The 17,634-nt window shown below is 44.5% G+C and overlaps 1 protein-coding gene across 1 annotated transcript in view; it reads right to left on the bottom strand.

Annotated features, from left to right (window-relative positions):
• The window catches only part of CRTC3 (CREB regulated transcription coactivator 3), a 70,639-nt gene that overhangs the window by 48,060 nt on the left and 4,945 nt on the right, over positions 1 to 17,634 (bottom strand). Inside the window, exon 2 of the mRNA XM_054589313.1 lies at positions 15,687 to 15,785. Within this exon, the coding sequence (XP_054445288.1) occupies positions 15,687 to 15,785 (99 nt within the window). The remainder of the gene's footprint in view (positions 1 to 15,686; positions 15,786 to 17,634) is intronic.

Raw genomic sequence — 17,634 nt, 5'->3', positions numbered from 1 at the left:
TGAGTCCACATGCTATTGTGGCTCATTATTATTTTAATTCATGCATCACTGCTTATAGTGACAACAAACATACTCCCAAAGATGTCTTTCCTGGGTGAATTTCCTATTTCCTGGTTTCTCTATCCATGGCAAATACGAGCAAATCTAAAGGGTCAGAGATAGCCTGAAAGGTCGGGTTTCAGAGCCAATGTTGTGGCAACGGGCAAGACAAGGTTTGTAATAAGCGCAGACTGGAATCAGGGAGAGCATTCTACAGTAACTGCAGGGACTAGCCTTGGGGCCTTTGCTGCCTGCCTTACTCAGTGGCAGGGATGGTGAGTCCCACAGGCTTCGGGGCCAGGTGCAGCGTGGAAAGCATCACAGAGGAGAGTCAAGCTTCTAGCCCTCCAAACAGCTCCAGCCGTTCTAAAGAACTGCCTCCATTTCATTCTAGTGAGTGAAGGCGAGGGAGCTGCTCGTACAAATGAAGAAATCAGGAAATGGTTTCTTTTCCTTCAAGAAATACTCTGGTTGAATTTCTTCAACAGGTTTCAACTTCTGCATTCAGAGAAAAATACTTCTGTTTTAGTAATCCAACGAAAGGAGGAAAAAAATTGCCGGAAGGACAGCTAGTAGTTACAAGCATGAACTCCAAAATCAAAGAGCCTGGACTTGAAATCTGGTTCTACCATCTCTGGCTGTGGTCTAGGGAAGTTGCTCAATTGTTCTTAGCCACCATGGTCTCCCTGTAAATAGAGACAGTAACAGTGCCTAACTCTGGGGGCACTGGGGAGACTAAATAAGGTACGCAAAGCACTTAGCCATCATGCCTGATGCGTGGTGCAAACTCAGTACATTTTCACTGACAGTGGTAGTGGAAGAAGTGGTAGCAGCACTAATACTAATGTGGTAATCTTTGGAAGGAAGGAAAGGAAGAAGGAAGGAGTAAGTTTCCTTTTCCACTGAGTTCAGAAGCAAAAGGCAAATGTGTCGGTCAAATGGTACAGAGTGGTCGCTGACAGTCCTAAGCTCCACCAGCCACTTTCTAGCTGAGTAACATGAAGCTAATCACCTAATTTTTTTTTCTTTTGTGCTTCCAATTTTGTGACCAACAAAGTAAGAGTATTGCATCAAAAGAGCTACAGGGTCTATTCTGGTTCTAAGAATTCTGATTCATCTGCCAGGGCAAGCAGTCAATATGGAAAGATCTCTGTTCCAAATTAGAGCCGTCCATTACTGGCAGCAGCCCAGCCCGGGCTACGCTTTGCTTCCCATAAATGTTTCCCCTTTAACGTTCTTCTCTCTGCTTCAATTTGAGTTACATTTTAACTTACAAGCTGCTTCAAACCTTTAAAATGATAGTTCTGAATTAATTCATTCTAAATTAAGCCCCCAAAGTACTTAAGAGACTGAACAGGCACAGGCGGGTAGAAAGCATCTCTTGAGCAATTTCAGAAATGACGAGGCAGCGGGTGAGAGAGACTGAGAAGAGATAATCCAACAGCAGGTCCCTGAGCTCTTAGGCTGCAGGTGTCCCGGCGGACTCAGCTGTCCCCAGCAACGAAGTGCCATGACTGTGGGGCAATGTCTGCTCTGGCGGAATCCCATCCTCCCTGGCTCTCTGATTGTTTGGATCCTGCTTTTGCCTTCCTGGCCTCCCCAGCTCTTTCCTTTGTTAACCGCCCCCATTTCGCCCTGGCCTGAGCCTCCCAGCACTGGCCTTCCCTGACCAAGGCCCAGAGTGAAAAATCTCTGTTCAGGAGAGAGTTAACTAACCCAAGGACAGATCTAGATAGTCAAGGGAAGGACTACAGTGGGATTAAACTGCAGCAAAAAGACTTCTCAGGTGGCTGAGAGAGCCAACAAACAGAATATAACCTAAGAGAAGGAACCAAGCAAAAGTCACGTTGAACCGGGCATCTGACAGACCCAGGGGACTAGAGAAAAGGCATCTGTCCAGACTGAGAAAAAGAAAGAATAAAACATGTTTCCTAACTGAAAATAAATTGATTTTGTGTGTCCATAGTTGTTTAATTTGCAACATAAGAGCATGGGCCTGGAAAAGATCAATCTGGGTCTGAATCTGTCACACTACTGTTGAGGCACCAGTAAAATGGGACAGTGATACTCAGGGGGCTGGTGCGCAGATCCAAGGGCACAGGGTGCCCAAGGCCGCCAGGTACTCAGGACTGCGCTGTCTCCTCACGGCTGCTCAGCTCTCTGGGCTTGTCTGTGGGGAAGTGCTCTCCCTCGCAGTCAAGCGAGCTGGCAGAAAGGAAGGTGGCTGCCTGCCGTGGCTGGGCGACCGCCCCAAAGAGGCTGCAGGAAAAAGTGGGGCGGGGCAAGGTCTCTGAAGTCACATCCCCAAGAGGTTGGAGGCAAAGACAGAGAAGGGCTAAGATGTCAGCTAGTCGACTAGCTGTTGCCAGTTTCCACACCCAGGGGGTGAGTTCCTTGAAGCACAGACGGTTGCCTTGGAGTGGGAAACCCACTCTGGTGTCTGGCAACCAGGCCTGTGTAGAATCTTCTACAGATGTTATCCCGACTCTTGGAAAACGTCCAAAGTAATCATAAACAACTAAGGCTTCATTTTAAGGTTTAAAGTATAAAAATGGGCTGTTTCATAACATAGGGACCAATTCTGACTATTGTGAAACTTTGCAGGGAATTAGAACAAAACTTTGGCTGGTTCTACTACCAAAAAATGTGAGAACTTGAGTTTAGTTAGAGACAATCACTGCATTAAATGCAGAGCCTCTCCCTCCCTTTCTGAGTTGGCAGTCGGAGGCTGGGTTCAAGGGGAAATGTAAGGGGGCAGCTCCTTGTTAATATGAGCCTAATGTGGAAGCAAAATTCGAGGGAACTGGCTCTGTCCTGCTGCTGGCCCTGCCGCCGCCGGCCCGTCTGCTCTGTGGGTTTCCCTCTGCTGCTCCTGGAAGCTGCCTGGGTCGGGCCGCAGCATCCAGCCCGCCGACCCCGGGGATGGCCAATGAAGGCTTTCGGCAGGAGTGCTTTCATCTAGTTGGCGAAGAATGAGTAGGATGTAATGAGCCTGTCTGGAATTTAAGAAACTTTATATGAACAGCAAAAGCTAGTTCTCTAGCCCTCAACAGGGGACCTGCAATGAGAGAGGGGAAATGGTACAAACCATGCACTAAAGCAAAATCAGAAGGCCAGTATGCCCTGCTTCTAGTACTTCACTCAGCAGGAGAGTTTGTATCCGGAATTTTGCAAAATGTATTGAGCAATAACTACATGTTAGGGATACACATGTTCTAAAGGCATGCGTGCATTAAGTAATTTAATCCTCACAACAGCTTTATATTGGGGACTATCTAGTAGCCACCTGTCACCAAGGATAAGCTGAGGCATAGAGAGGTTATAGATCTTTTCTCAGGTCCCAGTGCTCGTCAGTGGTGACACTGGCCACCAGGTCCCACGACACTCTTGATCTCCGGCTGGGACGCTGAGGCAGAGCATGAAAGCTGTGTTTCTTTTCATGCACTGGATGGCAGGCTGCAGAGACTTACAAGGGAGATTTACTGAAGCTGCTTTTTCAAAGCAAGGACTTGTGTGGTATTAAAGGTTTCAGGAGTCTCGTTCTGCTGATGCCCCAAATAGCTTACCGGACCATTCTTGTGCGAGACAGCACCACAAACTGAACCTGGATCTGGAGGGTGAAACGGGCCCTGGCAACTCATTCAAGGGCCTTTTATTATTCGGACTCACACGGGCGCTGCAGCACCCAGACCTCTGAGGATCTGCAGAGTTGGTGGCCTGATACTATGTCACACAATTTTCAGAAAGCCTCCCCGTTTTGACTTGATGAATTGTGTGTCCGGTTTCTGAGGCTGCCCTCGGAGTTCTCCCCACCGGGATGCCTGCCTGGTCTCCGTCTGCCCAAGTCATGCTGGGGAGCTGCAGGGAAGCTGGAGAAAGCCCGCGGAGGAGACAGGGCAGGCCTGATCATTTGGAGCCAAGCCCATAAATTCCAGAACTCTTTTGAAATTTCTGAGTATGTGGCCAAAGTCTGGGAAACATTTGGGTCTACATGACTCTGAGAAAACACACTCTCTTTCAAAAATCTGCTAAAACCGAGGCCGATAGCCACCGTCAGTGATGCAAACGGAAGGTCCGGATACAGAGCTGCCCTAACTGAATGGGTGTCCCACCGCGCCCCGGCAGTCAGCGCACACTTGCTGAACGAACACTCGCTGACCTGATCGGTTGCTAGTACCGGGCCTTGATCTACATGAATAAAAGAGTCAAAAAACATTACCAACAGACAAATGACAGTGCGAGAAAACTGTAACACATAGAAAACAGGTATGTCTACCACTCAAAGAACTTTCTATAACTTTATAATAAAAAAAAGAAAACTGGGCAACCGTTGAACAGGGAATTCACAAAAGAAACCTGAATGGCCAATAAATATGTGAAAAAACTGTCAACCTCACCAGCGATCAGGAAAATACATATGAAAATAACATACCCCTGACCTCATGCAATCCTTCGGAGAGTGAGAATCATTACTCATGCTATCTGAGAAAACTAAAGCTCGAACAGGTTTGAACTCAACCAGTAATTGACAGAACTGGGCCTTGAACCTAGTAACAAAGGTCCCGTTGGCTCCACCATGCTGCCCTATCAGAATATTTGTGTCATCGCTCAGACCCTCTTGGTCAAGTCCATTAGCCTCTCTCATTAGACTCAGTTTGCTCACAGGCGCAAAGGGAATCACAAAGCCCCATTATACATAGGTACTGTGAGAAGTAAGGGAGATGATGCCTATGAAACACTTGGAACAGTGCTGACACTGGCAGATACTCAAATGTCTGATTCATTCATTCAACGAATATGTCATGAACTCATGCTCTGGCCTGTTCCAGACTCTGGAAAGCCCCCAGTGGACCAAAGTGCCCTTGCCCTCATGCAGCTTACGTTTTAATGAAGGAGACAACGTATAAGTAAGATAAATAAATAGGAATATACAGTGTGTTGGGTAGTGAGAAAAAGAAAAATTAAGCAGGAAAGAAGGTGGGGGGTTGTGATTTTAGAGAGGGCAGGCCGCACTGACCGGAGATATCCGAATAAAGACCTAAGAGGACCGAGGAGCCATTCAGATACTCAGGGGGAAGCACAGAGGCCCTAGGAAGGGTTCAAGGAGCAGAGAAGAAGGCGAGCGTGGCTGGCATGGAGTGAGGGAGGGTTCTTGGCGGCTGCGTCGTACGTAAGAGCAGGGAGGTAACCCATCAAGGCCACAACAGGGCACTTTGCGCCCTGGCTTGACACTGAGTGAAGCAGGAAGCCATGGAGGACTGTGAAAAGAGGACTGATACAATCTGGCTCATGTTTTAAAAGGATCGCTCGGGCGGCTGTGTTGAGAAGAGCTGAAAGGGGAGAAGGACAAAAGCCAGGAAACCAGTCAGAGGCCAGTGCAAGAATCCAGGGCCAAGAGGGCAGGGGCTCAGAGCAGAGTGGTCAGAGTCTCGCTGGACTGTAATGGAGAGCCAAGGGTTTGTGGAAGGCGCAGCTGCGGGATGTGCGAGACTGGGAGGAGTTACGGCTGACTCCAAGGTTTTGGCCTGAGTAACTGGAAGAACGGAGCTGCCGTTTGCTGAGATAAGTGTCCGGGACAGAGGCTCCTGACTGCAGGCGCTGCCGAGCAGGGAGAGAGCCGGGCGGGCACTCTGGAATCTGATCAGAAAGGCAAAGTGGGCGGTTGCCATCAGGAAAGTGCACTGGTCACTGTGTTTTAGGGCAGGACTTCAGTCCCTGGGAGGGAGGCTGATAAAAACAAGGCACCGGGATAGGAGGCAGGTTGCCATGGGATTCTGGCACCCGTGAACAAGACAAGAGTCCAGTTATCGCAGCTGAGGCACAAGGCCAACAACAGGGACTTGAGGCCAAATGACAGAGTGCGCAGCGGCCTCGGGCCCTCTGGCTCAGATGGGCTGTGTCCTAGAGACAGGCAAGAGGCTGGCTAGTCAGGGGCCGAGAGGGAAGGGCTGCACCAGAAGCCAGACACCATGCAGCCCTGACTCCATCTGCACCACGGCCGGGTCATCGGGGTGATGTCGGCATATACTGTAGGTGGACTCCGGCCCTTTGACACACTGGGCAGGGCCACAAGGCCAGGTCACCACCTGAAAAGTCCAGGCATGCAGAAATCCCAATCTCTCCAAGAGGGGCAAAAAGCAGACCCTGGATGGGAAGGGGTGGGGTGTTAGTTGGCCACTGGACTGTGAAATAAAATAAAGAAATATTCTGGGGTCCAGACGGGAGGCAACAGTAGCCGCCGCCAGCACTGTCTCCGAAAGACAGAAAGCAACCTCAAGGGGCAGGGAGCTACTGAGGCTGGAGTGTTGGGGCTGCCGGGATGGGTGGTTCCACTTACAAGTGCGCGGTTAAGCCGAGAATCATTTCTGATTGGCCTAAGCAACGTCTGTTGTGCGAAGTTTGTTCTCAGGCTCCTAAACTCTGATCAAATATTTTTCCACATACTTTCTTTCCTAATTAGAGTATAAGACTTCTCCACCCAAAGACAAAGAACTTCTTTAAAATTTAAAGCAAGTAAGGGGGAAATATCTGTTGCTGCTCACTATCTGGTGATTTAATTAATGTATTTATTTTCATATATTATTATAGATATGTATAACCATTTCATGATTTACGATAAAGAGAATCATTTCTATAGTTGGCACTAAAAATGAATTAAATTTATTTTCTAGAAATGACAGGTTAATACCTACTATCAAGGAACTAGAAAGTTGTAGACCTTTGCTAATCTTCACTTTGGTTAATAAGGAAATACCTGTACAAACTCCTGGTTTGTTCTTGAGTCACATTTTTCTAACAGCCATAAATTTTCTATGCATATTTGTACACCATAAATTAATAGTCTTTTCAGGTGTGATGAAAGTCCTCTATACTAAAACAATTTTAAATGTAAAGCAATATATGAAAGGTACTGCAGAGGACTCGATGCCCCTGTGCAGCAGGGGCTAGGCAGCCACGGTCACTCACCAGCCTCAGGTCCCCGTGATTGAATGTTGTGCTTCAGTAACTATGCAAATTACTTTATGTCATGAACTTTGGAGTCATTCTTGAATAGTCAACACTTGGAATGTTAGATCTGCAAAGGCTAAGGATCTCCTGTAGTTCAGGTAATAAAATATTCAATTCAACCAGAGATAACAATTTTGTTAGGTTAAATATCTTTGCCAAAAAGCAACAAAGCTACCTGTATTAATAACCTTATAAATATTTCTACTCTTTGATTGAATAAATCTATCAATGGAAATCTAAGATCAGAAACACAGATGCCTCATACACCAACGTGTTTACTATTATATTGTTCACAATAAAGAAAAATTGGAATCAGCCCTGGCTGGTGTGGCTCAGTGGATTGAACACTAGCCTGCGAACCAAAGGGTCGCTGGTTCAATCTCCAGTCAGGGCGCAGGCCTGGGTTGTGGGTCAGGTCCCTATCAGGAGTGCGCGAGAGGCCACCACACATGGCTGTTTCTCTCACCCTCTTTCTCTCCCCCAGCCTGTCAAAAAATAAATAAATTATTTAAAAAATTGGAACCAACCAAAATGTCCAACACATAGGGAGTGGTTATAAATTATAAGTCATATATGATTAAACATTATCTAGCTATTAAAATTATAAACTATTTTAATAAAGTAGGGAAATAATGATTATATAATGGCTGAAATGAAAGAGAAAACAGACTATAAATATAAAGAATGATATCATCTGTATAAAAATAGCATGAAAAATAACTAAAAAACACATTAAAATGGTAATTTCTAGTTGATAAATTATGGATAATTTTTTCCTGTCCCTTTTAATTTTTATGCATTTTCTACATTTTATACAATGAGCATGTAATGTTTTTTAATGAACAACAAAGAATTAAGAACCAAGCTATAAACAAATACAATGTATCGCTTTTCCTGAAAGTAAAAGCTTAAAAATGAACACGAAAAAGGAAGAACACTGGAGGCATTGTTTTCCTGCTATAGTTCAGCGCATACAACCTGCGTATCACACTTGATTATAAGCTACATAAACGGACATTCTCTCAATTATCTCCATAAATCCGATAATATCTCACTTGAAACAGGCACTCAATAAATATTTACTAATGACAAGTTACACTAGCTGTTGAAAGTAATAGAAAAATGACTTGAACAGTCCAACAGGTGTTTTCCCGGCACTCCGTGTCTGGGCAGGCTGGGCTTGAGGCTGCCCTTGGTCTAGAAAGCCGCAGGGACAGAGGTTCGCACGTGGAAGGGCATGGAGATGGAAGAGTGGGAAGAGTGCCCTGGGGGGCAGGGGGCACAGCGCTGCAAGACCAGCGGTTCTCGGGCATTTCCGGCCCCGCACAGAACACCTGGCTTTCAGGAGCAGGCCCCGGGTCCCATAGGCGCACCTGGGGTGTCAGCCCGAGACACAGGGCGCCTCCTCAGAGCGCCCTCCACGTCTCAAAGTGGAAGCGAACAGCACTAATGTTGTTGTGAGGATAACTCTGACTCAGCTCTAATTATTTTTTAAAAATAATTTTTCCTTATTAAAATGAAAAATAATTTCGGCTGATTAGTAAGAAAGAACCACCTGGGACACAACTCATAACGCAGACCAGTGCTCTGCTGTGGGCGACCCCTGGGCTGAGGGCCAGCCGGTAACAGCGGTAGCACAGCAGCCAGCGTTTACTGCCCCAGGCACTGCGCTCTGGGCTCACGGCCCCAGCCCGGTTCATCATCACCATGACCCTGGGCAACAGATCCTACCAACGCCTCTATTTTATAAATGCAGAAACGAACGCGTTTAGACTCAAACAGGACACTCAGCTGGTGAGTGGCAGAGCTAAAACTCGAGCCAGGATCGTGTCAAAGCCCATGGTGTGGTTGTGGCCCTGAGCTGGCGGTGGTGGCAGGAGGAGGGAGTAGTAACAATGTGGGGAAAGAGAAGAAGCGCCTCTAACATGCTCGCCTGCGCCAGGCACCGCTGCATGAGTGTTCCACACATTAACTCATTCACTCCTCCCAACGAAACTGCTACTGCCATCGCTACCATCCCCGTTTCATGGGGGAGGAAGGAGGTAAAGAGAGGATAAGTGATCTGCCCACAGTCACGGGGCTGGAACATGGCAGAGGCTGGACTTGAATTCAGAGCTGGACCTTTTGGCCAACATACTGTGCAGCCTTGGTATTGCCCCGAAGGTTTTATTTTAAAACAAAGCATACGTTGGCACATCAGTCCTCGCGGTATTTCTTTTCACGCAGACCACTGGTTTTATCCACAGGACGGACTTCTCAAGAGAAATTCCCATCTCTTCTAACTTTCCTGGCTTAAAGCCTTGAAATTAATGGGATTTGTCAGCCTTTTAAGGCACCGCTGGGAGGTCTGTGCTACCCCTGACTAACAGGGAGTACGTGAAAGGCGGAAGGAGACTGTCAATATTTCAGTTCTCTCGTTCAAGTTCTCATGGAGGCAGATGTTCCTCATTCAGGGCTTGGGGCCAGTGTCTCCTTGCCCCTTCCATCATTTCAAAGACCTTTATTCCCGACGACCAGAAATTCATGGGTTGTCTACTTTTCTCTTTCATTCCGTACAGCTTCTATTCAACACACATGGGCAGATTCAAAGGAAGAGAAAAGTACTACTCAAATACGCATTAAAAATATGACAACCATATTCTCGGTCACAGCTCCTCTTTTGGGATAGATGCACATTCCAATGCTACTAAGTCAGCCCCTAGCTTTCTGAGATTCTTGCTATTTCCTTAGGCAGAAGAGGAGATGCTGCCGGAAGTCAACATCAAAGGCAAACCAGTGAGCACATCAAACACAGAGACAGTAAAAAAATCAGAGTTGCAAAGTGCACGTGGTTTGGGAGGTATAGGCTCCTAAACAGAATTTAGGGACTAGCTCAGAAAAATGTCATTCTCTGAGAAAGAAACTGAGACATAACATAAAATAGATATTAGGAATCGGTGAAAATCTTTCCTGGAAATAATGCATGCTGACATAATTTGTAAATGCAGTCTCCTAAATCTCATGCAGAAGCCCAAGGTCGCTGCCCTCTCTCATTATATCTAACAGCACTTGGATAAAAGGGTATTGTTTCAGGGCTGGCAGGGAGCAGGCTGTACCCAAGAGCAGGGCTGGCTAAGGGTTATGACCTTGGGAATAAAATTCCCTCTCACTTTTCAGTTTTGAGCAGATGACTAGGCCACAAAAGCCACAGAGTCTGACGAATGGGCCTGCACAAACAGAACTTACTTAGTGGCCTGGGAAGGAATCAGTGATCTTTCCACCGTAGTTCCCGTAACTCGCTCCAGCTTCCTGACCCCTTGGCCAACGCCTCCACCCCACCCATTACTCAGCTCATCCTATGGACAATGACTATTAGCCCTGTTCTACATGGGAAAAGAAGCTTGGAGAGGTGGAAGAAATGCCCAGGACTACAGATCCAAAGAGCAGTAGAGAGAGGACACAAGCCCGGTCCGTCCAAGACCCGGCCACACACTTTATTGCAGCACAGCCGCATCCTGGGCACAGCAGAGAAAGCAGAGGCTCAGGGTGAGGTCGCCTTGCAAGTTGCTACCAAACTCCAGGAGACAAAAGAGCTGGAGGAGGGAAGGCTGGGAAATATGAGGAGCTGGGAGCTGAACGTAGAGACCGACAGAATTTCTGAAGACCAATACACGGCGCAAGAGGCTGTTTTGATGTCTCTGTGAAGACTCTTTCATCTGTGACTCAAGATATAACCACTGTGGGATAGGCTCTGAGAGTCCCTGGTCGCTCATGGCCTCAGGCAGAGCAGCCCCCCTTCAGTGAGGGGCAGGGGCCCACGCAGGCTGCCCGGCCTCAGGACAGAGAGCTGATGGCGCTAAACAAGGACTAACAGGGCCACTGTCTTCTGTGCAGGAATGGATTTATTCATTCTTATGTTTTCTGTGCCTTATAGAGAAATATTATATTCCTGCTGGCATAGTAGGTGCTCAAGAAATATCTGCTGAATTTATTACGTATCTATCAATTAATGAGAAGTGAAAAAGAAGTGTAGTTAACTCCTCCCTCAGAGGGAGGGAGCAGGAAAATACAAGCCCCTCCCAGGGTCCGTTTGCTCGCGCAGATGCAGGGAGGAGGACAAGAGCCCAGCAGAGCTCAGAGAGGCGAGCTTCCAGTACGGAGAGTGAAGGTGTTCTAGGTTACGCGTGGTGGTGTCGATATGTTACTTATGATACGCCTGAAATTCAAAGAAGCAGCTCTCAACATCTGGTACGCCATTATGTGGCCATGACTGGATTTTCTGCTAAGAAAGCTGCTTGAGGATGAAGGGAGCAATGGCAAGGTATCTTGCCTTTTTAGAGAATAAATTATGGAGAACAAATTTTGTACATAGTAATTTTGATTTGTTCACAATATCACTCTCCTTTATCTTTGTTTAGAATATTTCACTAGTTTTGGCTTTCTGTAATGTATGCTATGTTATTTCATCATATAAAAGTCAAATAATGCTATGACAATTACCAAATACTTATACCAACCCCCAGGGGTTTTGTGAAGATTAAATAATCTGTGTAGAGAGCTTAATGTAGCTCCCGGAACAAACACACAGTCAATAAATGTTGGCTATTAGTACTAGTAGTATTTTGAGATCACTATTGCTACTTATGTTTTCCATTTGTTTGAATTTAACCGTATCTTTTGCCATTTTTTTAAAGAATCTTAAAAATTTAAAAGAAAAGGCAGCAAAGAAAAGCCAAGGGCATTGACAGATAAGTGCTGGTTCCCTTACGCTCTTGCCATGCAGACTCATGGCCTCTTTACACCCACATGTGTTGGTGGGGGGCCTCTGGAAGTTGCCGCTCTGGGCCTGGCCCTCCAAGCCTTACTGCCGTGCAACAGGGCTTTTTCTACTTTTGGCCACCAGATTGTCTCCTACATTAGTTAAAACTCATAAATGCTGAGCTGTAAACAAGAGGATGCAATTTTGTTAAAATGCAGTAGTCAGAAATGTATAAAGTATGATTCATTTTTTGTCGTGCAACTGGAAAGCAGTAGGTGGGTAATATGAAGGCTACAAAAGCCTGCGACTATAGCCAGACAGTCCCAGACAAAGAGAAGCCCTCTGTCCCTCTCTCTGTAGCTGACCTCCATGCCACCCAGCCAACAGGTGCCTTAGCTGTTCTGCAGGCTGGAACAGGTTAGAGAACTGTTATCCGTCCCCTACCTAGAAGAGACAGCCCTAGCCCCCAGGGAAGAAGATAATGCCCACTTCCTCCTCTAGTCCTTCCTGTCCATAGGCCAGGTCCTGCCTGGAGATAGGAGGGCTGTGATTCCAGCCCTCCCTGACTGACGACCGACCGGCCCCTTGCTGAGGATTATCACTAGGCAGCCTGAAAGGCTTGCTTTGGTTTACTCATCTGATAAGTCTGTGTTCTCTGATGAGGCCCAGTGGGTTATGGGAAAACAATGTGCTTTTAGATCCTCCATGAGGATAGAAAATTGGTCTTTAACCAATATTAAAATAGTACTATGCTTAGCAACTAATGTTGTAGTACAGATCAAGTAAAATAACAGATGTGAAAGCATTCTATAAACTCCAAAGTGATCTAAAACATAAAAGGAAGTGGATTGTGTTTAAATAATTATAAGCAACTTAACTTGAGTCAAAACCTGTGCTTCTGCACCATGTTCATGGATTGGAAGCCTCAGTATTAGGAAGCTATCAATTCTCCCCAACCTGTTCTACAGATTCAATGCAACCCATTTAAAATCCCAGCAGACTTTTTTGTAGCAATCAACAAGCTGATTCTAAAATTTTATGGAGAAGCTAAGCAAAGACACTAACACACACAAGACAACTCTGAAAAGGAGCAAAGTTGGAGGTCTAGGTCTCCCACTGCCTGATTCCCAGCCTTCCTGGAAAGGTAAGAAATCAAGACAGCGTTTAGCAAAATGACAGATACAGAGACCAATGGAACAGATGATACCATCTGGAAGTAGACCCATACATATATGGTCAAGTGATTTTCAACAAAATTGCCAAGGCGATTCAATAGGGAAAACTCTTCTCAACAAACAGTGCTAGAACAAGTCAACGTCCATATGCAAAAAGAGTGATCTTCAACCTATACTTTGTACTTCATTAAAAAATTAACCTGAAGTTACTTAAGTGTAAAAACCTAAAACTATAAAACTTTAGTATGAACACACAGAGTTTGAAAAAACTTCCTGATCTTGAGTTAAGCAAAGAGTTCTTAATAAAGGCACAAATCATCAAAGAATAAAATGGTAAGTTGGACTTCATCAAAATTTAAAACATCTGCTCTTCAAGACTTTTGTTGTTAAGAAAATGAAAAGACAAGCCATAGACTGGAAAAAAATATTTTCAATATACACATCAGATAAAGAAAGGGTATCCAAAATATGTAATGAATGAACTGTCACAACTCAATTATAAGAAAATGAACAACCGAATTTGAAAACTGGACAAAAGATTTGAAGAGACAGTTCAAAGATACAAGCATGGCAAACAAGCACACAAAAAGGTGTTCAATGTTATCAGTCACTAAGAAAATGCAAATTAAAACCACAATGAGATAGCACCACACATGTAGTAGAAAGACAAACATTTTTTAAAATGAAATACCATTACCTCACACCAATAGGATGACTAATATTAAAAAAAAACACCCAGAAAATAACAAGCGTTGGTGATGACGGGGAGAAATTAGAACTCTTGTACAGTGTTGGTGAGAATGTAAAATGGTATAACAATTGTGAAAACAGTTTGGGAGTTCCTCAGAAAATTAAAAATAAAATTACCATATAAGCCAGTAATCCCACTTCTGGGTATATACCCAAAGGAATTGAAATCATGTTCTGGAAGAGACAGCTACACTCCCACATACACAGCAGCATCCTTCATAATAGCCAAGAGGTGGAAGCAAACCAAACGCCCCTCAGTGGATGAATGGATAAACAAAATATGGTTTATACAAAAGAAGGAATATTATTCAGCCTTAAAAAGGAAGGCAGTCCTGTCACATGTTACATATGAAGAGCTTTGAGGACATTATGCTATGCTAAGTGAAAGAGCCAATCAAAAAAAGACAAGTACTGCACGATTTCACTTATATGAGGTCCCTGGAACGTGCGAATTCAGAGACAGGAAGTAGAATGGTGGTTGTCAGGAGCTGGGGAATGGGAATGGGGAGCTGTTATTTAATAGGTACAGAGTTTCATTTCTGTAAGATGAAAAAGTTCTAGAGGTTGGTTGTACTATAATGTGAATATACTTAACGCTACTGGACTTACACTTTAAAATGGTTAAGATGGTAAATTTTATGTTGTGTTCTTTACCACAATTTAAAAAAACCTGAAGAACCAAGTGCTGGAGGAGACAGATGGCAGGCACTGGGACCCTCACACATTGCTGGTGGGAATGTAGAAGAGCAGAACCCATGAAACAGTACGGCAGTTTTTGATCAAATAAAATACACATTTACCATATGAGCCTGTAGTTCCACTACTAGGTGTTTTCACAAAACCGTGTGTGAACGTCTACAATATCTTTACTCACAATTGCCGAAAGGTGGAAGCAATCCAAGTGCCCACCAACTTATGAATAACTAAACAGATTGCAGCACCTCCATGCAGTGGAATACTACTCAGCAATAAAAAAAAGAAATGAACTACTGATAAATGCAACGTAGCAGTATGAATTATGTTCCCCAACAAAGACATGTGTAAGTCCTAATGCCAAGTACCTGTGAATGTGACCTTGAGAATCTGGGGAAGAGAACCTTTGCAGATGTAACCAAGTTATGATGAGGTCATACTGGGCAAGAGTGGGCCCTAAATCCAATGACTGGCGTCTAAATAAGGGAAGGGAGAGGGAGATGTGAACACAGAGACAGATGAACATAAAAAGGTCATATGCAATGGAGGCAGATGAAGGACGCCAAAGACTGGTGGCAACCGACAGAAGCTAGAAGAGGATTCTCCCCTAGAGCCTTCGGAGAATGCAGCCAGTAGACACTTTGATTTCGGACATCCTCAGAACTGGGAGAGAATACAGGTCTATTGTTTTAAATCACCCAGTTTATGGTGCTTTATTAGAGCAGCCCTAGGAAACTAACAGGTGCAACAACATGATGAAAGCACCTGCGGCAATAGGGACACTGGTCTGCGCCTCACGTCTGCACCCTGCAATGTGGCAGACACTGGACACAGAAGGCAGGGAAGTGTGGCTACTCCAAACTGAGATGTGTCTCAGTGCAAAATGCACACCAGATTTCAAACACTTAATACAAAAAATAAAGAATGTGAAATATTTCATCACTGTTTTTTATATTGATTATATGTTGACATTATAATACTTTGGACATAGTGAATTAAATAGTTATTTAAGTTATTAAAATAGAATTCATTCTTTAACGTAGCTACTGAAAAAGCTTAAATCACAATACATATGTGGCTTACACTTTGTTCCTACTGGACATTGGTGAAATCATACTATCTTACAATGCAGAAACTAGGAAAGAACAAGGATGGTGTGCCCAGAAGAAGGCTGAACTGTATCTAGGCCAGGTTTATCCTTCAAGATCTAATGTTTTTAAGGATAATCTCTGCCTATCTTTTTACAGTCCACTCGGTTTGAAGAAGTAAATATCTGGAGATACCTGAAACTCCGAGGCACTGCTCCGCAGCTGGCTCACATTTGGTAAGGATCCGCCATGGTACTGTGTCAGGCGCAGTTGCTGAAGCTTCTGAAATTGAACCTGGAAACAAAGAGATTTCCAGACTTTGAGAGATGACAGCAAAGGTCTGGAGAAAGCATGAGATTATTCTGTTTGATAGTGAAATGTTTGAAGAATGAAAGTCTTGGTTTCAATTTCTTCTCTACTTAAAACTGTCAGGTTTCCGGTGCTTGGTGGTTTTTGATTAGTCTATTTTTGGAAAGAATTTACCCATGTTTCAAATGTCCTGCGTGCCATCATAGTAAAGACACCTCTCGCAAGGTCTTCAAAGTGTGTCTGTGTAGGCATGCAGGTACAATCTTTAACAGCGATAGAGGATTTCTTGAAGAAAAACTAAGCTCCTGTCTACGACTCGGTGACATAACCACTCTCCCTTCCCCATGTTCTTTCCCAGTCACTCCCCTTTATGTGTAATGATGGCGTAGTAGTAATCATAACACAGGTACAACTCTGAGCCTTTTCTATACAATACAATGATACTTAATGGCAACATAACATTTCTTCTTCTGAATTATTTCCAAAGGACAGATTCCAAAGAGTGATTACTAAGTCTCTGGGTACACACCTTTCAATGGCTCTCAGCACACACTGCCAAAGTGCTTTCCCAAAGGGTACACCAATGTATATATGAGAAAACAGCTTCACCGGAAACCTCGCCAACACTGGATATGATCTTTAACTGGGGTGCAGAAGGAGGCCAATTCCACAGGTATACAATGGTATTCCACTGTTTCAATATGCCTTTCTCCTGCAAGTTCTTCCTTGCTTCATTTTTCAAAAGGCAATAAACTGGTTACAGTTCTTGTAAACCCCAAAGTGGTCCAATTTGGTCTTTAAGAGTTCTCTTTCTAAAATAATAAATTACCTCCGTGGTTATATAATCCTTGGCACTTATAATTCGTGTTGGGAAGACAGGGTACACAGGAACCCCAAGGCAGATTTTTACCCTTTCATTACTTTTTGCCTCATTAAAAAACTACCAGATCTGAGTCTCTATTGCCCACTTCATCTCTAACCCTCGCCACAACCACTGAGGGAGATGGCATTGTCCCACTTTACAGACCTGGAAACCCTGACTTAGGGGAGCTCAGAGACTTGCGCAAGGTCACAAAACTACAGGAAGCCGAGCTATGGTGGTCTAACTCAAAACCCACATTCTTTCTTATTTCTGCCATATTCTTTTCCTCTTCTTTTTTTTTCATTTCCCCCTCAACGATCGTACTATTTACAAGCTCCGAGAAAAGTGAGGTTTGGTTGACCAAAAGCACTGCCAAGCCTATGAAGCTCTCTGATTTTTTGTTTTTGTACTTATGATGAAAACTTTCAAATATATACAAAACTGCATCTAGCTATCTTCCAGCTTCAGCAATATTCCCAATTTAGGTCTAATCTTGATGCATCTTTTTCAACATGCAACTCCAAAAGATAAGGACTTATATCTCTTTGGAAGTTTAGAGGCATACAATTTCCTTAGACCCACAGAATTTGATTTCTTCAACATACTTCCCTGGGAGATGACCTGAGATCTGAGAGTCAGAGCAGAGAAGGAAGACGTGGTGACTGAGCTTTCGCATCTACCCGCTGAGCTGTAAGAACCAAGTCTCAGCCTTTGATCTTAACATTCTCAAAGCACTTATCCGAAGAATTTGACTGAAATGTTCTGGACAAAACTCTCACTCCTCTTGATCTAAAGCCTTTGATTCCTTCTTCCATCAAGTCATCCATTTATTCACTTACATAAAAACTTTGAACTGTCAGTCAGGTGCTGTGCCAGGCACTGGCCTACAAAGATGAATACGTACCCCCAATTCCTGCCTTTGGAGAGTTTTCACAAAGCTTCAACTCTTACCCCACAGCCTCAATGGATGCT

This window comes from Pteronotus mesoamericanus, unplaced genomic scaffold, assembly GCF_021234165.1.
Source record: "Pteronotus mesoamericanus isolate MK-2021 breed Mesoamerican mustached bat unplaced genomic scaffold, CSHL_Meso_final contig_1242, whole genome shotgun sequence".
NCBI lineage: Eukaryota > Metazoa > Chordata > Mammalia > Chiroptera > Mormoopidae > Pteronotus > Pteronotus mesoamericanus.
The sequence above is the reverse complement of the archived record's forward strand: the minus strand, read 5'-3'. Positions and strand labels throughout refer to the sequence as shown.